A 24,818-nucleotide genomic window follows, 5' to 3' on the forward strand; every position below is an offset into this window, starting at 1 on the left:
ACAAAAATAAAACATCTTTACATATAGCATACTGTTTTAATTTCTAAGAAACCCTCAATACAGAATTATAGGGGGTTAGCGGTCTTGATTTAAGTAAACTTAACTCTGACATAATAGTACAAAAATAACGACGAACGAAGTAATAGATCGACAATAGAATCAAATAATTTATAGCATTCAATGTTATAGTCAAATGTTTCATATATTAGCTAAAATTGTTTATATCACCTTTTACATAATCCGCTTAACAATTTATGTGAAAAATAGGACGAATATATTACGAGTGAAATTATTCTAATAGTTGAAACATTTGATGTTAGTAAAAATTTAAAATTATCACAATATTGCTGTGACAGTGATAATATGAATATGTCTTTTAATTAATACTATGATCCCGCTTCGATGGCTACAAGTTTACTATATCTGTCTAATTATCTAAGGCCAATATGCTATATCTACAATTTTGTGTTAGAATTTGCGATCCAATTAAATATCTTTATCAACACAAAATGTTCAATATAGCGTAACCCCAGTACGCTTTATTATAATAAATACAATGTGGTCTATACGCTGATATTGTATGGGGGATCGATGACATTCTAATCAGTATACGTAGATAATAGTAATTCGCCAACACAATAATAAACTTGTTCAGATTGCACTGTGGTACTGTAGTGAATGCAACAATATGATAGCGACAAATGCATCAAATATTGCGGTCATCGCAATAACAAAAATGGTCCCCTTTAGAATCATCAACTTCATTCGTGGCGTAGTTAGTAATACAAAACATTACGTTATCACTTCATTGAGAGCCCCCATACAACATCAGCCATACGCTATACAGAATGAATAATATAAACACCCAGTGCATACAATAAGGTTTATTATTAGTACCTCAAGTGATGAGAAATTAAATTTTAACACAAGCTGGAATCGAACGGAAATTAGCCTACACTTGGTAATGGACAGCTTGAGAGTTAAAACTTATGTACGATCGGTCACTACGCCACGCAAGCATCGGACACAGAGCAAGCGAAGTGCCGGAGCACCAACCACCTCACATTACACCTACGAATTTAAAGTCGACCTTAAATTATCTTAAGCTAGGTGACAACACTATTAACAAAGCCAAATAAACGTCGGCACACTGGTGGTGCCACCGACCCCAGTGACGTAGTGCACGATGCCACAACTTACGATACATACTAAGCTTTCAAATAAAACGTTTATATAATAATAATAACCATAAAAATCTTGTTAATTTCCCTCGCATACGATCTACAGTGGCTCTCTGTTATTGTAACCTGCATCGAAATTCTTATTCTGGAAACAGCACAAAATTAACCTACAATATTCATTATATATAAACATGTATAAACATACACCCTTCCATTTTACCTGTTTGCTTGAACTAACAAGATATCGGACAATAGCAACTTAACAGAAAGTTAGCTTAGGACGCGCGGCGGTGTGGCGCCGCGGCTCTATATAGTATTTATTTATAATTATATAATTATAATGATGCGATCATGAAACGTTTTGTGGTAATTGCATTTCTTGTGTGTAGGGCGGCGGCGCGGCCGCGACTCTCGCTTCCGTACGTCTCGCCGCCAGCCTGCCAGTACACAACATACATAAATTATATTATTATTAAAAATTGAGTGTAAGACAAACATTAATTTTAAGTTACAGTTGAAAAGGTCTCCATATGAACCTAAAACAATTTCCAATGTGGAATTTTATTTGAATCCAAGCTCCGAAACTAAGTTTGCTATAAAAGAAGTCGGATATCTAGAAAAGAAAGGAGAAAAAATACGTGTTACACATTTGAAAAAGGTCAATGAATCAATTCTAAATATAGCTTCGCTAAAAAGGCAGTAAAGTGGGCGGCGTTTAAGAAACGCTACTGCGAATTGACTATCAAGTCAAAAGTCAATTTAATAACAATTTCTATCGTCGCAATAGATCTTCAACGCAGTTTCTTGTTACGAGAATAACATGAGTCATTTCTTAAACTATAGAAAGAGCATATACGTGCAGAGTGTAGATAAGTTGAATATTTAATACATATTTTTGTCAGACATGAGTGTTTGACACACCTAAAAAGCACAGTAACACCGATACAGCTATTTACATAATGATAGTTTATCGGCTTCAAGCACGAGGACTATACTTGAAACTTCACCCAATATTGTGACTAATCTTTAAGCTCAGCCACTTTACATGTCGCAGTTAGTTCATAAGTACATTTGAAAGTGTCCAAAGAACCAGGCATTTGTATGTTTATAAAATATTTTTCTATAAAAAAAATAATTGTGATCTTCACAGACCCAGTATTGCATTGCGAAAAATAATTAACACCACCATGGGAAACAAAGGGCTGAACTGCAACTATGGTGACGTTTCATAAGAGCTTGCAAAGGCCTATTGGAAATAAAAACATTCGACTTTCATACATCGACAATCAGTCATATTTTCAGAGAAGCATCAGTCATTTAGAGAAGTGTCATCCGGCTGGATGCAGGTCGCCTCCAACAGGTATCTGTGGAGATTTAGGGGGGAGGCCTATGTTCAGCAGTGGACGTCCTATGGCTGAGATGACGATGATCAGTCATTTCAGGGTGTACCCACAAAAAAAAAAACAAATCTGATCTCACCTTGGCGACGCATTCAGCAGCAAGAAGACTTGCCGGTATCGATGGGGTGTCCCTGGTCGATCTTGACCTGCCCGCCCACGGGCGCGGCGCCGGTGGACGGCGGACCCACGCGGGTCTTGATCTCGGCCGCCATCGTCATGAACGCTTGCTCCACGTTCGTTGAGTTCTTCGCTGATGTCTCCAGGAATGGGATGCCCAGCTGTTCTGCGTATTGCTGTGGGGAGAATTTGAGCATAAGTAAAGAGAAAATTACGACTAGGTATGAGGTTGTCTTAAGATCTATCCAAGGTAGGCTGGACGCAGGCTTACAATTTGTCTTATTGGGTATAATGTGACCCATGATTAGCAGTGAACGGGTGAGAAGATGGTGATGGTAACAAATTTTGTCGTTTTAATAATTGCGAGAAGAATAAAGTGTCATAAAATTGAGGAACGAAACTACTGTTTCAGCGAGTATTTCAAAAAATCTCGACAAAACTATCACCTATACCATAGGCGGTACCACACTATTCTGTGTCGAACAAGAAACATAAACTTGAAGTAAACGTGTTCGACGTCTAAACATCTATCAGATAATGATTTGCATAACAAACAAATGGATCGCATAGCATCACTTTCAAAACAATGTTTTATCACATAATAATATTAATATTTAGCACGCGTCCGTAACTAATAACAACGTTATTAGACGCAATAGTCTCATCTACTTGGTATATTTAATTATAGAAATTATTCTAATACAAACACAAACAGTTATGTGAAAAACTTAATTGCTCAAATTACAGCAGAATTTAAAGTTAACTACTAACTTTTTTCTACTTTTGCAATAAAAACATAACCCTACTGAATTGTAAATGTATTTTTAGAACTAAACAAAACAATCTATTACCGGTTTGAGAATTATACTTCAGTACGTGTCTTGTCATAATAAGTGGAATTGCGAGCTAGTGAGCTATGTATGAAACCATATATTATTGCATCATACATAATAAACTCTACTATTTGAACCTAACATTACAAGGAATACAATTAAGGAGCTATGTCATTAATATAGTCAATGTTTGAATAATCTTCAAGAATAACTTGAAACATTTATACTTTTCAGTTTCATCATCAGAACTTAGTCAAAATGACTTTCACATAGCTTTGAAACTAAATACCTGATATAAGTAGTAATAAACGGAATGTCAGGGAAAATATCCATCAGGATAGCACCGATTTTACCCTTAAAGACCCTATACCTATACAAATAAGGTTGAATCCAGCCAGTTTCTTTATGAGACCAACTCCTTGCAACTGTACAACTAGCTATTTAAAGACTATGCCAACGTGAGTTGAACATCAACTCACGTTGGCTGTAGTGTAGTCCACGACTTTCTTAGTGGACAGATCGCAATTGTTGCCTTGATATTACCCCAAAAATACCCTATTTCCATAAAAATAAGGTTGAACATCAAACTCACGTTAGCTGTGGTGTAGTCCACGACCTTTTAGTGGACAGATCGCACTTGTTGCCCTAACGTTACCCAAAAAGACCCCAATCCCACAGAAATAAGGTTGAACATCAAACTCACGTTGGCTGTGGTGTAGTCCACGACCTTCTTAGTGGACAGATCGCACTTGTTGCCCTAACGTTACCCAAAAAGACCCCAATCCCACAGAAATAAGGTTGAACATCAAACTCACGTTGGCTGTGGTGTAGTCCACGACCTTCTTAGTGGACAGATCGCACTTGTTGCCCACTAGTAGCTTGTTGACGTTGTCGCACGCGTAACGGTCGATCTCCTCCAGCCATTGCTTCACGTTGCTGAATGAATCCTGGAATTTAACATGTTTTTAGGTTAGTTGTGTGGGTCCTCGAAAGTATGGATTACAGATGAAAGGGATATGTTCTTAGATATAAAAAAAAACAGTTGCAAAAATTGGTTATAGTAAACATTTTGTATTTAATAATTATTCTTCTTACTATTTATTTTGGATTAGCCAGTAACTTGTCAATTTATCCGACTTACGACTTCAACAGCGGTAGGACTAAAAATCAAACTCAAAATATTTATTAAAACTTTGGACAGCAGCTTATTCGCCAAATATAATTGCATATCTCCTTCAATATCATCATCTTCTTTGTGTTCGACAAAATAAAAACAAGGACAAACGCAGCCTATAGACACGTATGTCGTGACGTCACAGCGGAGTCAAAGTTCACAATGACACATACGTCTCAAGTTCAATGAGTAATGCGAAGTTGTAAAGCATTTATCATGTTATTATATTCTTAAGTGTAGTAAGTAATAAGATCTACGCATCAGCTTTCAAGTGTATAAAGCTTTCCATGTCCTTGTATCGGCTTTATGCCAAATGTCTTTTAAAATTTTATTCGTGACCTAGATATTAAAAAATTGAGATATAGTAGCCAAATGACGAAGAGTCATAATAAGTTAGGGAATCTGACTTTATGAAACAATAGTTTGTTATACTGCACAAATAATGTAAGGAAACTTTCATGGTCATTGTCAATGGTCTTGTAATCATCAAAAACCTCAAAAGTTGGATTCCTCCATCATATTAGATACTCTGTTTACAGCAGTTCCACCCGAGTCCTAAGGGAACTACTTCCCACATTTGGATAAAAAGTTGAAAAAAGTCCTTTTTCTAAGACTATCCGTGTATAAATGACATTTAAATCGGTTAAGTAGTTTTGGCGTGAAAGCTCCTCAGATACAGACTTTCGCATTTGTGATACATATTAGTAAGGATAAATAAATAATTCCAGACAAATATGAACAGCTAAAGCTTGCAGTTCCCTTCAAAAGAGGTTAACGTTCGCCATAAGACATTAAAGTCAACCATGCAAGAATTTTATTTCTCAATCAAGTATTATGGTAAAACGCGACCATGGATGTTCGAGTGACGTCAGACCACTAATATAATACGTAATTTAATGTAGCATTGATATCTCTTTAATAAATACGATTTTATATGTGCGATTGAGATTCTTATCTACTATACTTGTTATTCTAAAACATCTTCACTTTTAAAATCTAGTTTTAAATGATAAACAAGTAAATATGTCTGTAGTCTATCAAATTGTTCCATCCTTGTAAGACGCGTCTGCGCAGCAATTATTCATTAGCGAATTAATTATAGTACATGCATTTGAAAGACTGCGCTCGTTATAAATCTCAAACTGCAAGGATGAACTTTTCAACATTCCGTTTTACGAATATGTTTTAGCCACCTTAAGATTCACACTTAAGTATATTAACTGCCGATTAATAAGCTTAAAATAATTATCTTCTCTCATTCAAAATATTCGTTCGAAGAGAAGTTTATTTTTACAAGTTTCTTGGGGTCAAGGTTTTATATCTTACCTGAAGAACAAGATTACTCAAGATTGGCCGATAAAACATCACAAGCAAAGTGCTTAATTTATGCAAAATTGTGCTTAAGTTATGCAAATACTTCTAAAGAAATCGATCGTTAATTTGATACACATAAAAGTTATATGATAAGATACAAGTAAATTAAATGAAAGCTCGAAGCGGTGTGGAGTTTTATCTATAAGTTTATAACCTCGTAAATGAAGTATTTTCATTACATGTGAGAAACCGCGGGAAAGAGCTTCTAATCATTACCTTTCCTCTAATGACACATTTCAATCAATGCCAACGTGAATTGAACCTTACGTTATTTAGAAATAAAATTTATAATGCCAGGCTTAGACTATTATCAAAGGACACTACACGATATTGGTATTAACTTCTAATATAAAAGCCTTAGACTACAAGTTAACCTCAACCTTCTTAGAGAAAGGCTAAACAGAAGAAAAAGGCGTTAGTGTGTACACTAAGCTTATCGTGTCGATACAAAAGGTGTTCTCACTGAACTAGAGTGAAAGTATTGCTGATCTCGATAACCGTAAATAGCAACTGTACAACTATTGGATATTGTATTTGATTATTCTTAATGGCAATAATTTAAGTTCGTCACATTCTTTATAAGGCAGGCGAAATACCACACCTAATTATTTTACAGATGACACGGTGTCAATGACCTTATGACTTTATCGGGCGTTCGGTAATAGTCACCTGATATTTCTCTTAACTAACTTTCTGAGGCTTAATATGAATTTTAAGGGACCAACTTCCCGAATCAGGTAAACATGTTTCCCCTTGATTTCAGTTTATCTCAGTTTCCTATTGACTTAAGCATTATAGCTGTTATTTTCGACTTTTCAATTTCGGCAAGAATTTTCCGGGACCATAACATTTGGCTTGGCACTTGCACTTAAACAGAACAAACAAAGCGCCTGCATTTACTGAAATCGTAGCACGTTTTCAAAATGAGGTCAATTACGAAATGTGGAGTAGATAATTAGGGTCATTTCGCCTGTTCGCGACCATCGCCCAGTTCGCGTCCATTTTGCCGATCTCCTTTAAAAAAACTTCGAAAACAAGATAATTAACACACCAATCAAACGAAAGATCATTACCGCTAATACGTTAATGTATAAGAGGCACGCACAGATAGACAAAAGTTCTGTGCGTCCAACCAATCCTTTTAGAAAAAATAATTAGTCTAGGCTCTTCAACAAGAAAGCGCAAACACGTTGAATTTTAGATAAAAATTAGTGTGCAGCGGCGTGTTTGATGGTAAGTTTTATATTGTTTTATGTGAATTTTAGGATAGATAGCTATTTCTACAGTTTAATGATGAATAAAGGTATAATGTTTTTCATGAATTTGGTAATGTTTTTTATATTTAACGAATAAAATAAGGTGGACGCGAATTACTACATCGTATTTTACAAAACTTCCAGTTTGCGTCCACAATGGACGCGAACTAAAACTATCCTCTATACTAATAAACCAAATTGCGTCCACTGTTTTCGTTAAATACTTGCTTATAAAAAATAATTAAAACATGGGTACTGTTTAATATATTAAGATTAAACAGTATTTTTTTTAATTTTTTTTGTTATTTTAAATTAAAAATCAACATTATCATCATTTAAAATTCACTTTAAAAAAATAAAAATAATTTTTCTCAACATTGGTTTAAGTAACTTAAAATTAGGCAATTAATTTTGCAACTTGAAAAATAAACAGTAATCAGTTCTGTTAATTTTACCCTAAAATCACAGGGAAAGACCCGCGTTGATTATAGTAAGTTTTTGGCCATATTAAATTAACAAAACAATATAACAATTTTGTCTAAACATACAACTAAAAGAATTGTTGAGTCAATAAATTATCAGACAAGGCATATTCTTTGAATATTTTTTTTATCGATTTATTCTTCTCTCGAATATCATTTAATGCTTTCTTTAAGTCTTCTTCTGTGTATGTTGTCTTTTCCTTCTTTTTTCCTGTATCCGAAGAACTTATCTTAAATGAAATTACTTAATATATTAAGATTAAACAGTACATTTTTTTATTAAGATATATACGTGGTTATAATTAAATTATATTTTTTTTATGAAGATATATACGTGGTTCTAATTAAATTATAATTTTTCTATTTTTTTATTAAGATATATATATACGTGGTTATAATTAAATTATAATTAAATATTTAAATTATAATTATAATTTAATTATAACCACGTATATATCTTAATAAAAAAAATTACTGTTTAATCTTATTTTAAGTTACTTAAACCAATGTTGAGAAGAATTATTTTTATTTTTTAAAGTGAATTTTAAATGATGATAATGTTGACTTTTAATAATTAAGTTTATTGTTAAATAAAGAAATTGATCTAATACAATCTTTCTTTATTAATTCTTAAAAAAATCACCCCTATATTCCTTTTCTAAGCTACTGGACGCGAACTGGACCATGGGTGGTCGCGAATTGGATTTTGTGGACGCAAACTGGGTAAAACGCCTAATTTTGAGGTTTATCGATTTAAATAGAAAACGTAAGATATTTCTAATACAACTGAAAGTTAATCTTAAAATAGAGTATATAAGGAATACATTACACAAATTTGACATGGAAATGAGTGCTGGAGCATTTTTATTATCGCCGTCAAACTTGCCAACTGCACTAAATGGTCGCCAACAGGCGAAATGACCCTATCTAGAACAGAAATAGTACTGCAATGGTTCATTGGCAGGAGTTAACTTTGTTTTGATCAAAGGTTACAACGTTTTAGCGTGAAACTTATTAAAGTTTATTGAGATAAAAGGTTAGTATCAAACGAATTTTAAGACATCAATTTAAGACGCTGATACGCAATTAGGTGACTTCTTTTTTTGGACCGTTTACACAATTTCATGTAGCTATGGTTTTTATGAAGGAAAACCTTTTGAGGAAACTTTACTTTAAATAGGTATATGAAATCGCCAATCCGCGTGATCAACGCTCACTCCTCCGCATGAGAAAAGTCCTGTGCCCTGAACTTGGACGGTAAATAAAAGGCTGATGATGACGATTGCTATAAGCATAGCTTACTATTTGTTTGTTACAGCAAGTAGTTCCCCAAACAAGAAAAAAAATAGTAACTGGTAACTGCGCATGACGCATGCTTACGGAGGTATCTGCCCACCAAATCATGTTTAAATTAATCTAAAAAAAAGTTTATTAGGCCGTTGAATCATTACTCTGTCATTGTTTACAAATTGCAAGTGAGCAGGGAGCAGGCAGCTTGGAAGCCTGCCAAGTGACTGGTCGTAACTCATTTGCACAAACTTAACTATAATGGCCATAAAGTGAATTTCATCGTTTATAAATAAATGTTGTGTTTATACAAAGTTATATCTTGAGCAATTTAAAAGTCAAAGTTTAATTACGCCCGCGGTTTCACTTGCGTCCTGTGGGAACTAATCCGCGCGTTCGGATGATAAGTCGCGATAATGGGGTAGGGTCATTTCGCCTGTTGGCGACCATTTAGTGCAGTTGGCAAGTTTGACGGCGATAATAAAAATGCTCCAGCACTCATTTCCATGTCAAATTTGTGTAATGTATTCCTTATATACTCTATTTTAAGATTAACTTTCAGTTGTATTAGAAATATCTTACGTTTTCTATTTAAATCGATAAACCTCAGAATTAGGCGTTTTACCCAGTTTGCGTCCACAAAATCCAATTCGCGTCCACCCATGGTCCAGTTCGCGTCCAGCGGCTTTGAAAAGGAATATAGGGGTGAAATTGTTAAGAATTAATAAAGAAAGATTGTATTTGAACAAATTCTTTATTTAACAATAAACTTAATTATTAAAAATCAACATTATCATCATTTAAAATTCACTTTAAAAAATAAAAATAATTCTTCTCAACATTGGTTTAAGTAACTTAAAATTAGGCAATTAATTTTGCAACTTGAAGAATAAACAGTAATCAGTTCTGTTAATTTTACTCTAAAATCACAGGGAATGCTTAAGATCCGCCTTGATTATACTAAGTTTTTGGCCATATTTTTTTTTTATTAGCCTATGCTGTCCCACTGCTGGGCAAAGGCCTCCCCCATAGCCTTCCATTTTTCTCTGTCCATCGCTATTTGTGGCCAGTCCGAGAGAAAGCTGTCCAAGTCTTCTCTCCAGCGTTTTCTTAGTCTCCCTCTCGGTCACCTTCCATCCTCAGGGATCCAGTGTGTGGTGAAGTTGGCCCACTTGTCCGGGTGCATTCGACTTCAACTTTGCAGACTTATTGCCCACATCGTCTATGCCCGGATCTTGGACCGGATAATGGTGTTGCGTATCCGGTCACTAAGCCGTATGCTGAGCAGGCTACGCTCCATGCTCCTTTGGCATACTTTTAGCCTGGACTTTTGAGATTCGGTCAAAGACCAAGTCTGAGCGCCGTAGGTTAGGATGGGCAGAATACACATGTCGACTAGTTTCCGCTTCAGACATAAAGGGAGTTCTCCCTTCATGGACCAGTAGCTTTTCCAGGCGTTTTCGATCCGTAGATCGATTTCCTTTCATATTAAATTAACAAAACAATTTAATAATTTTGTGTAAACATACAACTAAAAGAATTGTTGAGTCAATAAATTATCAGACAAGGTAGCACAACTATTCTTTGCATATTTTTTATCGATTTATTCTTCTCTCGAATAACATTTAACGCTTTATTTAAATCTTCTTCTGTGTATGTTGTCTTTTCCTTCTTTTTTCCTGTATCGGAAGAACTTATTTTAAATGAAATTACTTATATCAGTTGATAATTTAATTATAACCACGTATATATCTTAAAAAAATGTACTGTTATATATTAATATTAAACAGTATGTTTTAATTATTTTTTATAAGCAAGTATTTAACGAAAACAGTGGACGCAATTTGGTTTATTATTATAGAGGATAGTTTTAGTTCGCGTCCATTGTGGACGCAAAGTGGAAGTTTCGTAAAATTCGATGTAGTAATTCGCGTCCACCTTATTTTACTCGTTAAATATAAAAAACATTACCAAATTCATAATAAACATTATACTTTTATTCATCATTAAACTGTAGAAATAGCTATCTATCCTAAAATTCACATAAAACAATATAAAACTTACCATCAAACACGCCGCTGCACACTAATTTTTATCTAAAATTCTGCGTGTTTTCGCTTTCTTGTTGAAGAGCCTAGACTAATTATTTTTTCTAAAAGGATTGGTTGGACGTACAGAACGTTTGTCTATCTGTGCGTGCCTCTTATACATTAACGTATTAGCGGTAATGACTTTTCGTTTGATTAGTGTGTTAATTGACTTGTTTTCGAGGATTTTTAAAAGGAGATCGGCAAAATGGACGCGAACTGGGCTATGGTCGCGAACAGGCGAAATGACCCTATATAGACTGCGTTTTATTATGTAGGTACCCATAGCTCCTGAGATTAACAAGTTTAACCAAACTAACTTCTTCTTTTTAGGTATATATTTTTTTTTCAGTATAGATCAGTCCTGCGTTTTTCTAATTTTCAAATGTTTGCAAACACAACTTCTAATCCAAAGTATCCAGTACAATACTGATATTTATTCAGCAGTAAGTAAATTGGTCACAGCAATAAACAAGAAATATCAACGATTATCCCATTCTATTTCTTTTTATTACACACCTACTTTACCATCTGTGCTGTGAATTGCTAAACAGGTGACATAGCATTTTTTTTTTATTCTAAGATGCAAATCAACCTGATGCAAAAAGTATTTAGAAAAAAGTTTACTATTCACTATGTGACTAGGGGTCTTGCAAATTCGTGAATACAATATTTCGTGCTATCACTGAATGACACAAAGTATGAGACATTTTCATCATAAATGATATGACTGTTCTTGGATATAAACTTTACAACCACATTGTCTTATTATTCAAACTTTGTACTCTTCACTGCTACATTTTAGACTCGATTTTATACATGAAAACAGTATAAAATAATTGTGTCATTAGCTTCTCTATGTGACCTACAACACTGCATAATAATGTAACTTTCTTTTATTGCTTTAAAAAAATGTATTACTAAAATAAAAACATACATTCTCCCTGATTTTAAACGAGTCCCAAAATAGAGGTCATCAATTCGGATTTTAGTACCTTATACCTATTTTTTTACTAACTTATGTCTTCTGACAAAAGTTGCATCATTAGTAAGTCGAAAAAACTAAAATGTCGTGGGGGAGGCGCGTATCAAACCACCCTTCACACAATACGCGTAAAGCATAACTAAATGTAACACACACACGTTAGTCACCACTAATCTGGGTATTTTAGGTCATTAGCATACATTGATAATAGTTACTTTTATCAGTATTATAAAATTAGCACGCTGTAGTGATCAGTAGTTGTGAGAATGACTGCCTGTAGGGTCAGGGGTTCAAATCGTACTTTGAAACGTGAATGTGGGGACTTCCCTCCGTTAATTTTTTCTTGACAGGAAAAGAAATTAGTTAAAAATGTGTTTTAGAGGTAAACTCTTACATTACATTTCAATACACATGATTATTATACTTGCTTGCTTAGACGCCATAATAAACATAAATGGCCTTTTTTGTTTGAAACATGTATGTATTTTAATTTAGTATGTGCTTTATCAGTGTGACAAACTTTATTTTAATCTGTCCAACAGTTTAGTTTCGGAAAACATGTTTATTCATCCTTGCAAATACTTTTAGCTAGATTTTTATATATTTTTTAATGTAAATGTAATTTTAATATGCATTATGTTAATCTATCTTCTAAAAGTAGTTCATTATAATAAATTGATACTGAAATTGTGTTTATCAATATCAATTTCACTGATATTCCAACAAAAGCATATTGTAGTACTCATAAACTATGTGAAGGTTGTTGTAAAACTTGTAAAATCTATCCAGTCCTAACAATAGAAGTCTTCTAGGCCAAAATAATCAAGTAGAAACCAAACTTTTTACAGAAAAAACTTATTATCGAACATATTGTTTCCACCAATCAAATTAAAACATCAACAATCTGAGCGAATAATAGTTGCCAATTAATTAATATATCACTTTGAGGATATTTTGCATAAGGAAATAGCTGATTAACATTAACAATGTTTGCACTAACACAGCTAAGCAAATAAAAAACAGCCTCCATTTCAGACATTGAAAGTTGAAACTTGATAAGTATGACTTTTCAAACTTCACTTTCAGATAAGATTCACTAACAACTTTCTAGGTTGCGGAACAAATTAAAAGCATATGTTTTTTTGTTTTAGCATCACAACAAAACAACCTAATTGGAATTGAGTTTGGCACTCTTTTTTGTCGAGTAGTTTTATTTTGTAGTCTTTTTCTATTAGTCACATTGATCAAGTATATTTTTGTTATTTGAATTTGATAATGAATTAATGAATATTCAGTAGAACAATGTAAGGTTATCTACTCTTTGTCCTCTATTGATTTATTCACTTCAGATCAACAAAGAAGGTTGAATACCCTCCATACATAACATACACACAACTATTTATAGCCGGTAATGAGTTAATGGATCTTACCTGGTCTGTGCAATCATAAACAATGATAATTCCGTGCGCTCCTCTGTAGTATGATGAAGTGATTGTTCTAAACCGCTCCTGTCCAGCTGTGTCCCATATTTGTAACTTTATTGTCTTGCCATCTAAGTCTACAGTCCTAATTTTAAAGTCCACACCAATAGTACTGATGTAGCTCTCTGTGTAAGTGTCGTCGGCGAACCGGAGCAGCAGACATGACTTGCCAACACCAGAGTCACCAATCAGGAGTAGTTTGAACAAATAGTCGCTGAAAGAGAACACAAACCGAGCGTTAGTACCGTGCACCAGTTACGAGCTGATCAAGGACAACACGAGCGATGCGCATCAATAAACGTAAATGATAAACGAAGGGAGGAGGCGTTGCTTTGTTCCACCTAACAAAGAACTCTCGCTCGTAAAGCATCCACTTTGAGGAACAAGGAAGTTGAGAACTGGTACAATCAGCACTCACTAATGCGCCATTCATGATCCATACGATTACGTTTTCACAAATACTTCGATATTACCTACCTACCACGAATACACAATGACTCACCCTACTTGTAGTAAATTAATTTACTATACAGTCACCATAACTTGTTCATATATTATAGGTACAGAGTTACAAGATACAAATTCCATGCAAAGACAATGAACACGCAAAAAAGATGGGTTTTCTGCACCATCGTTGTTTCTAAATCGCCATGTTACATATTGTAAAAATACTTACTATTCTGGATTCATTTTGTACTATAAATGTATTTTTTCCAAAACTATAATATTATAGAATATGTCGAAAATAGTTATGTTCTTTGTTTCTAGCACAAAACAGCAAAAAAATTAATAATTATACGTAGAATAATGGCCGCCGTCCGAAACACCCACTGACGTAAGTCAGAAATTTAAACAGGAGTGCCACTTGGCAGAAACTAAATTGCGTTCAGAAATTGCAATTTCAAATAAATCGACTAAAACGCAAAACTTTTAGTAAGTAATTATTAATTATGAAAATAATAATTTAAAATATATTTCATATTTATTACGATAATTTTAAACACATTGAAGGATTATTGAAACTGTAGCTAGGTTGTTAGGGTATACTGATATTTTGGACAGAATGGATCAAATTGTTGAAGAAAAAAACTGACTACTTGAAAGTAAATCGTTTTTAGTTGACTAAAGATAATGATACCGACTATACATACTAGACGACTAACGAGTCTTTCTGCTTCCAGCTATGCAGCTCCGTATCATATTGCGCTTTCGCATTCACGATGAGTCCTTTGTAGGTTTTTGCCATGTTCGTGTACCTTCCGAAGGAATCTCGACCTTTACGTTCTATCAATGCCGTTATAACGTAAAAGCATAACTAGTGCCCGTTTTCACCAACGATTTCTTAGTTTCCCTTACTAAGTGTCACTTAGAATAAGGGCGCCCCCAATACTTAAAGGTTTAAGGGTCAATTCCCACTGAAAGAGCAGCGGCCGGCAGCGGCCGTAATTGCAAGGGATTGAGCGCGAGCGCGGCGGGCCGCGCGGCGCCGCACCGCGCCGCGCTCTTACATTTTCCGTGCTTTTACGGCCGCTGCTCTGTCAGTGGGAATTGACCCTTAGGGGACATTTAAACTTTGGTGAAAACGAAATTCGTATTAAGTGTACCGTAAATGCTCTTAGGGGATTCCTAAATTTAGGTATTTGTTGGTGAAAATGGGCATGAGACTGTTTTGTATATGCCAACTGTTGGTTGTTACCAACCGCAAAATTGGTCCTAAGCCCGTTTTAAATAGAAAAGGACTCACTGATAAATAATACCATTTACACTGTTAAAACTTCTTTTATTATTATATACACATTTACTTAACCCAAACAAATCAGGAATACATTCAACTAAAGGTAAACGTGAGATTTAATCTACAACACCTATGTAGAAATTCATAAAATCATTTCTTGCAATATACTTAATGGTATTTTCCATATGTACAAACTTCTGTCTTTATAGCCAGCAATAATCTGAAACAAAGGAACGGAATTTTAGTAAATCAAATCGTTTTGCGGTATTACGTAACTTTTATAGTAATCTGTGTGTATTACCCTCTAATTTTCCTATCAATCGAATAAATCAATATCGATATGAATCGAATCCTTATCATCATATCTTATGAAATCTACTTTACACAGATCAATTTTCTTAAAATCTCAAAATATTAGAAGCCCAAGGAGGATCAAGGGCCATTGCTACCGAAACCTTATCCTACTAATCCTACTAATATTATAAATGTGAAAGTTTGTGAGAATGTAGAGATATATGTTTGTTATTCTTTCACGCAAAAACAACTGCACCGATTTGGTGGAAATTTGGTATGTAGGTAAAACCTGGATTAACACATAGGCTACTTTTATCGACACACCACGAGGGCGTAGCCGCGAGCGGAAGCTAGGTTAACATATTGTAGTTCAACTGTTGTATTGAACTGTGGCACTCACCTTACTCCCTACTACAGCGAGGGACAGCAGCATGAGGCTGGGGCCGCGCAGCTGCGCGAGCGGGCGCGGCTCGCCCTCGCGGTACACGTACACGCAGCCGTCGTAGCAGCCCGCGAACAGCAGCCCGCCCGTCGCCCGCAGGCACACCGCGCCCTTACCGCCTTCGTGGCAACCGGTGTGCATGCCACTCTGTAAAAAAAAGTAAATAGGAGGATGAATTTAACAAAATGGCAAATAACTTTAAAACCACTGATTTGGATGAAACATGTCTAACCACAACTTGAATGCCAGTTTGTGTAAATATGCATACTAATTGGTTCACTTGTCTAAGAGCTACATTGCCATCGATAGACGGATTTTGACGCAGTCAAAATAACAACTAAGCACTACTGACAAAAATATATGAATTTAGATTTGGCATATACTACCCGTGCCGATAAAGAATGGGATTAGAAATCGCGACAGCTGTATTTACCTCTCGCTCATACACTATAGCACATGAGCGAGAGTTGAATACAGCTGTTGCGATTTCTAATCCCATTCTTTATCGGCACGGGTTGTACTGTGTATGTATTATGATACCTATTGAAGTGTTTGAAGTAAGTTGGAATATCCAATTCACTATCTTATGAGGTTCTACTTACAGCATAATCAAATACATGTATCTGATGACTGCTGGTCCCACAGAACACCTTTCCATCTTCAAACAGCAACGTATACACAGTCATCTTAGGTCCAGAGAGCGTTCTTAACAGTAAGCCAGTCTGAGCGTCCTTGACTGTGACATTTTCTGATCGGGCAGCCACGAGGAGCACTTTGCGAGGCCCTTCCTTCATTGCTCGGAGGGCCAGGATAGATTGTTCGGAAAACTTCACCGTACTCACTGGGATTAGCATGTTGTTCTGGAATTGAGAAGAGTGATTTTTGTCATTAGGTCAGTAAAGGCTTCAGATATCTAGGTGTGGTTTTACACTTTTATATAAGTGTGTGACGCTGGATACAGATGGATGTCAAATTCGGTAGAATGGGGATGGATTGCACCATATAATTACAACCACAAAACAAACTGACACCTATTGGTCAAATTGGTGGTTTGATGATAGGTTAAGGTTTGGTTACTGTTATAGATACATGGTGCAACCCAATCTTGAAGATGAACTTTTTTATTTCAAAATTGGACAATTTATTATACACACCATACTTATACTTCCTTATGTCTTTATAGGCAAGTGTAACTAAAACAATTGGGAACAACGGTGCAGAGTGGGCGTTTTGTTCTTTCTAATATTGACCTTCAAAACGTGCTGATTTTCAGCCTCCTCTGAATAAATCACTTTTTATCTTTATCAACCTAGACGGATAGTATTCTTCTAGCTTACCTTGCATTCAAACTGCAAAACAAATCCGGTCCTGGTGCCAACGAACACAGTGTCCCACGCGCGATCCATCGTCTGTATAGGACTGAGCACATTGCACTCCGGACCCTTCTCCAAACCAGTCTGAAACCAAACAAGCATTTTTTTGAGATGTGTTGCAATTACAGGAAGAAATAAGTATTTGTTAACTTAAACATAAGGGGACAATCACTTTTTAGACATATATGTACTAGCCGTCACCACCTACGGTTTCGCCTTTATTTACAACTAGCTTCTGCCAGCGGTTTCACCTGCATCCCATGGGAACTACTTCCCGTACCGGGATAAAAAGCCTATAGCCTTAGCCTATAGCCTTCCTCGATAAATGGGCTATCTAACACTGAAAGAAATTTTCAAATCGGACCCGTAGTTCCTGAGATTAGCGCGTTCAAACAAACAAAACAAACTCATCAGTTTTATAATATTAGTATAGATATTGATAAAACTCGGGTTTATGGTAATAGGACCTCTGCAGGTATGGCGAAAACGGAATGTATGAGAGCTATAGTTTTGTCTTTGCCTAGTGGGTCAAAGAAGACGGGATAATGAATAGAGAAAGTGTTTCGAGTGTGTGGGAGACTTGGTTAATATATTTAAATGTGTGCTGCAACTTAATTTGAACTTGGCTCGAGAGATGTTATCATATCAGCACACCTCCTAACGAGAACGGAAGTTGCTGTCATTTCATTTGATGAATCTGTTCGTCGTCATTTTAAAGTTTATACAATAAATGTCTCAAATGTTTCGAAAAGTAAATATTTCTTTCAGTACCAATATACATAGATGTACTAATACCTATTGATTGTTTATACATAGAACCACCCAATGTCAGTATTTTTAGCTGGCAGGTGATTATAACGATAACTAACCATATATAGAATGATGATATAATGTATCTATGTGTGGACGCTGACTCATCTAGATAACGTCTATGAAAATAGCTTTAAAAAGTTAGAATACAAACTAAACAAAAAAGAAAAATATAGGCAAGGCTATGATTGAATTATCGATTATGTACCTCGAAAATATTCTAATCAGGAACCTATATGATTTGTTCGAAAAATACCTGGCTTAAACGGCTGGTTTGGTTGACCGATCATATCGGAAGGTCAAAACTGGCAAACATGACATACATACATTTGGGCATACATATTTCTTGTTACGCATTGAAAAAGAGACTATCTACCAAACACCCTACTTACATTACAAACTCGAAAGTTTATATTATGTATGGATGTTTGTTCCTCCCTCATATTTTGATGAAACTTGGCAGAAATAAAGCTACGTATTAGAATAAAGTACAGGCCATTTTTAGTGAGGGTTCGGGAAGTAGTTCGATCGAGAAGCTGAAATGCTGGCATAAACTAGTTAAGCATAAATATTTCTAGTTACACAATTAAATATATAAAGTCTTTAAAAAACAGGAAAATAAAGTAAAAAAATATCTTACCTCAAGATCATAATACCGTATCCTGGAATCCAGTGAGCCGGTATACACAGTGGTCCCATATTTCTCCTTCACAATGGTCAGGCAAGTCACCGCTAAGTTGGAGCCTCGTAATGTGTTCAGTAGCTGCCCATCTCCGCTAAAGTGGTACACATTGCCGTCCAAACAAGCTGCTATGAATTCATTCTCTATGCACTGGAATTATAGAATATTTTGGTTTACTATAATGTGTAAGGTAATTTATTATTAAGTCACTATTATTTGAGGTTAATTAATGTTTCTGAAAAAATTGCTTTCGCGACGGACAGAATAAGATCGAACTATCGACAACCGATCGAAATATGAAATCGACTATAACTAAAAGAAGAGACAAGAGAGCATCAAACATTCCAATTTCAAATAATCATTTGTATACCAACCTCTATCGCGAGTACTGCATCAGCGTTCCCAGTGACGGTCACCGAGTCTCTACGCAATTTCTCATCAGTAGAGTAGTCATATGTCTTGCATTCATTTTCCGCTTGAGTTGCCTCTACCGCAAACGCATCGTCCGCCGAGGACTGGCTGTTGTCCAGTATTATCTCCTCGCTTATAGTCTCTCTCTCATGTTCCTCCTTATCTTCATTACTCTTAATTTCACAGATATCACCTATCACTATGTCTTCAGACACGTCTAACATGTCGAATTGGAGATCATTGACTGTCTCTGCTTCTTGATTTCGCTCATGTTTTGCTGTAGGCTCTTGTTTAAACACAGGTTCAGGTTCAGAGAACTCAACGCTGGAAGGTCCAGGTGTGTAAACACGCTCAGATTCATCGTCACACTGGGAATCTTCCTGTATGAACTTTCTAACATCAGTATGAATGAGAACCACTGAGCAGTCCTTCAAACCGAACGCACTTACATCGATAGGCTTGGAAGGTTTCGTTCTCTCTCTCTTGGTCGGTTTTTTCTTTGGTTGATTTCTATGAGGTTTCTTCTTGTTTTTAGTTTGTGGCTCCTCCAGATCGTCTAATGATATAATATCTTCTAGAGGTCTGTCGTCTGTTATTATTTGTTCTATTAGGGATATGTTTGGTGGTTTAGCTTTTTTATTGCTTCGTCTACTTGACGTGGGACTCTCGGAAGTCTTCCTCTCTTGCTGCAGCACTTTTTGACGTAAACTTCTTTTTTCGGCTCTGGTTTCTTCAGTGCAATTTACTTCAACAGATTCGAGAGCTATTTGCTCCAGCTCTTCCACTGGTATGCTAGTGAAATCGTCTACGATTGCATCTGCAGTCATTATATTGTCATGTAACGCTTCATTGTCATCTTCCGCATCTTTACTCTCGTCAGGTGTCACGTTTAGTACAGTCATGCCTAAAGTAGGCATACTGCCTGGGCAAGTATCTTTGGATTCTAAGGAACTGTACAGTTTGAATTTCTCTTGCAGTAAAACTTGGATTTCCATGTCTATTTCTTTCATCCTTTCGAATGCATCTTCTGATCTAGGTTTCGGTTTTTGTAGGTCCACAGGAAGAGTTTGTACCAATTTTGAGACAAACTTCTTTCTGTCTGTTTGAGTAAACCTAGTGGTGGATACGTTGCTTTGATAGGTTTGTGTTTCTTTCGCTATGAGTCTTCTAATGACTTGAGTACCCACATGCTTCAGTTGTCCTGGCTTATAGCGCGCAGGAGTTGCCACTTGTTTGGTCTTGTTTTCCTCCACAGGTTTTGTTGGAGTAACAGCTAAAGCAGTGTTCCTGTGTGCTTGATGGACAGCTGTCGTCTTTTTAGGCACCTCTACAAACATATCAAAAGTCTTAAGCTTAGTTTTAGAGTCTGATTTTAAAGAATTTTGACTGCCAGTATTAATACTATCTTTTGGACTTAACATAGATTGGCTGGATGTACTAGAATGTCTCTTTCTGCTTGATTCTGTTTCTTTATCTTTTGTCTTTTTGGGAGGGTCTTTCCTTTTGACATATTTGTCTGAATAACTTTTATCTGTTGAGTCAACTTTTTTACTATCCTTTGTTTCTTTCGTGCTGTCATCTTTTGGTAAAAATATATTAAAATATTGCTTTGGGGCTTCATTGCACTTTTCTGATGACTTGTTAGAAACAGTATTTGTATTAGAAGTTGCATTCTTATCTGTAGTAGGTTTGACTGGGTCGGAATGTCTGGATTCACTTTTCTTACGTTTCTCTTTACGATGAGATGGTCTTTGATCAATAGATCGTTTTCGTGAGTTTGATGGCGAAGTTTTAATAATATTTGAGCTACCTGCTTTTTCAGTCTCTTTGTCAGTATCTTTAGATTGAGGCACATGCTCTTGTTTTACTTTAATATTCTTCTCTATTTGAACACAGTTATTGGAATTAGAAGGTGTATTCTCTTCATTTTGTACACTAAGTGATTGCAACACTTCTTGTTTTATTTGTAATGCCACATCTCGGATATTGTCTGAACTACTGACAGGAAATAATTGTGAGGGTGACTGAGCAAATATTGGAATTTGCCTGTCATTTTTATTTACATCTTGGGGTGCTTCTTGTTTAATAGGTGCAATATTGGGGGGAGTTCCTCTATTTGAGAGATCATCATTTTCTATAAAATTGTGGTCAACAGCTACATGGTACTGCCTGTCCAGTTCAGCAAATGTGTCTTCATCTTCAGAGATATTATCAGCATTAGTATCAAACAGTGGAAGTGGTTCTTCTTTACTTTTGAAAGGTTCTTCAACAGGCTCTTCCAAACTTTTTCTTTGCCTCTGATTGTCTATACTGTGCCTTCTGTCCTCAATGGGGTCATTTTGTTTTGTTTTCCGTCTCTCAAATAGAGGCATTGCATCCTCATATGGTTCACGTTTCAAATTATAGATCTGAGAAGCTGCACTGTCTGTTACATCCTTCAGATTTGGGTTGCTATAATTTGTTTGTTGTGTCCTACTCTCATCTGGCTCATAGCATGTGTCTTGATATTCATCATAATTGTATTGCTCAAAATATGGATAATTTGACTGATCATCTCTATTATAATGGGCGCTATAGTCATCAGGCATGTCATTCCTTTGCTCAAATTCAGCTATTTGCAATACTTTGCTGAGTTCAGCCATGACCATAGGTTTTATATCTTCAAGCAATACTGTGTCTTGAGGATCAAGAAGACACTGCATCTGTTTCATGAATGTATCTTCATATATTGTGTTATTATCATTATGAATGAAGTCTGTGCTAGAACTGTACAAGGATTTCTCTGCTACAGATCTTAAATGGCGGTTTAAACTATTCTGCGACTCTGTTATTAAACTGCTTATAGCATATTCGAACTTTGATGATGATCCTGGATCATCCATTAATTTATGCATTCTATCCTTATCCATCTTAAACAGTTGATGAACAATATTTGATTTCATTTTATCACAATTTGATTTCACATTGTGTCTTTGTCTCTGTGTTCTCTTTTTAATTGGTTGTTCTGGCTGAATGTGCTGATTAGCATTCTCAATGACTTCTTGCTCACTACTGCTTTGTAGGACAGATGGGTCCTGCGATAACATCTGTGGATCATTACGATTCATTAGTCTTTTCCTCACTATGTCTACGGTATCATCAACTGAACGACTAAATGATGTATCATTATTGTTAGTGCTTGGTCCAGATGTCCCTCCATAATGATCGGAAGCTGGCGGTCTATGACCAGTATAATCTTTAATAGGTTTGTTATTTTTTTCTAGAGCTTCATGTCTATATTGTTTTTGGGGACTTCTATTTTCATAATAATGTTTCTTTAAATCAGGCGGTACATTGGTCCAAGGAGATATTCGTTGCTGAGTGTATGTGTCTGGTGTATGAGGTATATGAACAGCTTGACGATGGTCTATATCTCCCATACTATTAACATGACATGTCTCTGACATATCATCATAATAATTTTGAGGTTCTTTGTATGAACTGCTTAGGTTATTATCTTTTGATCTGAGATGTTGTGCGATATATGGATAGGCATTTTGTCTTGAACGGGGATGGTGCCCTCTTTCTAGCATTCTCTGATCAATTTGGTGATGCCCATCTCTATATTTGTGTCTATCATGTTGATCTAATCTGTCATGGTCATCTGGATGGCTGACATGAGGTGTGTAGGATTGTGAACCTCTTTGGCTCAGTCTAGCACCAGGTGGCGGGAATCTGAAATTTAATCGTATAAAATCTAAGAACGAAATATAATGAAAAAGATTATTTTATTAATAAATTAATTTAAATGTTTAATCATGAAAATCTGTAAGCTTGCGTTATTATTGACGTATAGTCATACATAAACGTTTCTAATGTTTCAGAGTATACGAGATATTGGCGCGTCAGTGATGCAATGCAAACAACGTGACTTATCTTATTAGTATCGACTTACCTGGGGGTTTCAAGTAGAGGATAGATCCTAGGGGGCCTATATCTTGGTGGTCCACTGCCTCTAGGCCTAAAATGCCTTGGATTTTCATTTCGCCACCCTCCGATGCCTGGATGACCTCGCCTCATTATTTCACAACTAACACATATTATGCCACAATAAACACAGATAAGGGTTTCATTTAATTTTGCTGTCCGAAGTATGTATTTTAATACACCGAAATAAGTGATAACCACAAGAAAAACAAGTTTGATCAATTGTCGCGCCGAATAAAAATACATACACGGACATGGAATCCATTTGACATTTACATTTTGAAAATTGCCAGCAAATAAAAACAAAACTATATTTTGGATGCGTTCCAAAATTACGTATTTTAAAGTTGTTCAAGTATAAAGAAATGGTTATCTAATGTAAAAAATCTGGGAATAGAATAAAATTGTGTAATTATTTAACTTAATTCTTATGGTAGACACGTCATCTCCTTTAAGAATTAAGTATATTTAATTGTCTGCTATCTGAATTTCTCGGCTTATTGTTTTTGTTCTGAGGATTTTCCTCAAAATATATATCTCGCTGGGCTGTAGCTATTTTTATCGCTTGTATTTTTCAGTTTGAACAAGTTTTCCCGTGTGTTCTTGGCCTATAATTGCGGCGTCGCTGCGTACTTGCGTACGTGAAGATTTGCGTTGTTTGGTTAGCCTGACTCCCTAGAAGAGGTAGCCAACAAGACTAAAGGCCTATTCAAACCTGAGCGATATTCGCTGCTGCTGTGGGTAGAGGTACATACCGCGCGGGTTTCGCTCAGGTATTTAGTATCAAGTACCGCGGCTAGAGCGACCTGAGCGATATTCACTGCCGCTGTGGGTAGAGTCTGGCCAACGAAAGCTGACCACGAATTAATTTCTAAACTTTTAATATGGCAATATTTTAGAACTGTCAAAATTGTCCCATTGACGTTTCTTAAAAAGTCAGTTTGTTATTTTATTTCATCTTCTTTTCATTGGTTTTGTATAAAATAATGCCGAAAACAATCAAAAGTTCGACGAGAAAGCTTCTATTTACTATGATTGACAAATATAAAGACGTACAAAGAGATTTGAATCAGAAATTTGCAGAGAAAATACGACGACTGGATTCAGTCATTTCACTTTTAGGTTAGTTTTTTGAATTTCCATTGAAACATCTTGATACTTTTGACTTATTTGCAAAAAACGCAATAGTTTTCAGGGTGTATCTACTTTTCAGATAATATTAACGAGGACAAAGACTACGAGGAAACAAAACTTACAATTGCGGAAACAGTAAAGAAATTGAAAACTCTCGAAAATAATGAAATGTCTGCGAGTGAAACACAGTACTTAGAAAAAAATCCATCAAATAAACGTTTTGTAATAACTTTTTTTTTAATTCATCCCTGTGGACTTCAATGCATGCAGAAGTTAAAAAATGGCTATGCTATGACATTTTTTAATAATGTTAT

At 35.6% G+C, this 24,818-nt stretch overlaps 2 protein-coding genes across 2 annotated transcripts; both read right to left on the minus strand.

Moving 5' to 3' along the window:
* Positions 1 to 22: 22 nt before the first annotated feature.
* Rab1 lies at positions 23 to 14,505 on the minus strand. Its single transcript, XM_021342623.3, has 5 exons — positions 14,334 to 14,505; positions 13,607 to 13,871; positions 4,347 to 4,478; positions 2,661 to 2,874; positions 23 to 1,618 (listed from the first exon to the last, which is right to left on the minus strand). The coding sequence occupies exons 1-4, from the start codon at positions 14,345 to 14,347 to the stop codon at positions 2,674 to 2,676; spliced, it is 612 nt and encodes a 203-aa protein (XP_021198298.1). The 5' UTR covers positions 14,348 to 14,505; the 3' UTR covers positions 23 to 1,618; positions 2,661 to 2,673.
* Positions 14,506 to 15,422: 917 nt separating this feature from the next.
* Positions 15,423 to 23,666, minus strand: LOC110382130 (uncharacterized). The gene is made up of 7 exons (XM_049848700.2): positions 23,339 to 23,666; positions 19,368 to 23,118; positions 18,952 to 19,143; positions 17,466 to 17,585; positions 16,731 to 16,988; positions 16,087 to 16,275; positions 15,423 to 15,612 (listed from the first exon to the last, which is right to left on the minus strand). Exons 1-7 carry the CDS (start codon positions 23,614 to 23,616, stop codon positions 15,535 to 15,537), a joined length of 4,866 nt encoding a protein of 1,621 aa, XP_049704657.2. The 5' UTR covers positions 23,617 to 23,666; the 3' UTR covers positions 15,423 to 15,534.
* Between the last annotated feature and the right edge of the window lie 1,152 nt (positions 23,667 to 24,818).

The sequence above is a fragment of the Helicoverpa armigera genome, chromosome 20 (genome assembly GCF_030705265.1).
Source record: "Helicoverpa armigera isolate CAAS_96S chromosome 20, ASM3070526v1, whole genome shotgun sequence".
NCBI lineage: Eukaryota > Metazoa > Arthropoda > Insecta > Lepidoptera > Noctuidae > Helicoverpa > Helicoverpa armigera.

Bases quoted from the DNA above. Each gene is read 5' to 3' on its own strand.
- Rab1 (XM_021342623.3), bottom strand. The intron at 4,479-13,606 runs GTAAGATCCATT...GTTAAATTCCAG, and splicing joins TTTATGATTGCACAGACCAG to GATTCATTCAGCAACGTGAA. The intron at 2,875-4,346 runs GTGAGTTTGATG...TTCTCCCCACAG, and splicing joins TGGACTACACCACAGCCAAC to CAATACGCAGAACAGCTGGG.
- LOC110382130 (XM_049848700.2), bottom strand. From the start codon at position 23,616: ATGTATTTTTATTCGGCGCGACAATTGATCAAACTTGTTTTTCTTGTG. The intron at 16,989-17,465 runs GTAAGCTAGAAG...TCTCAATTCCAG, and splicing joins TTTTGCAGTTTGAATGCAAG to AACAACATGCTAATCCCAGT. The intron at 16,276-16,730 runs GTAAGTAGAACC...TTTTTTTTACAG, and splicing joins TACATGTATTTGATTATGCT to AGTGGCATGCACACCGGTTG.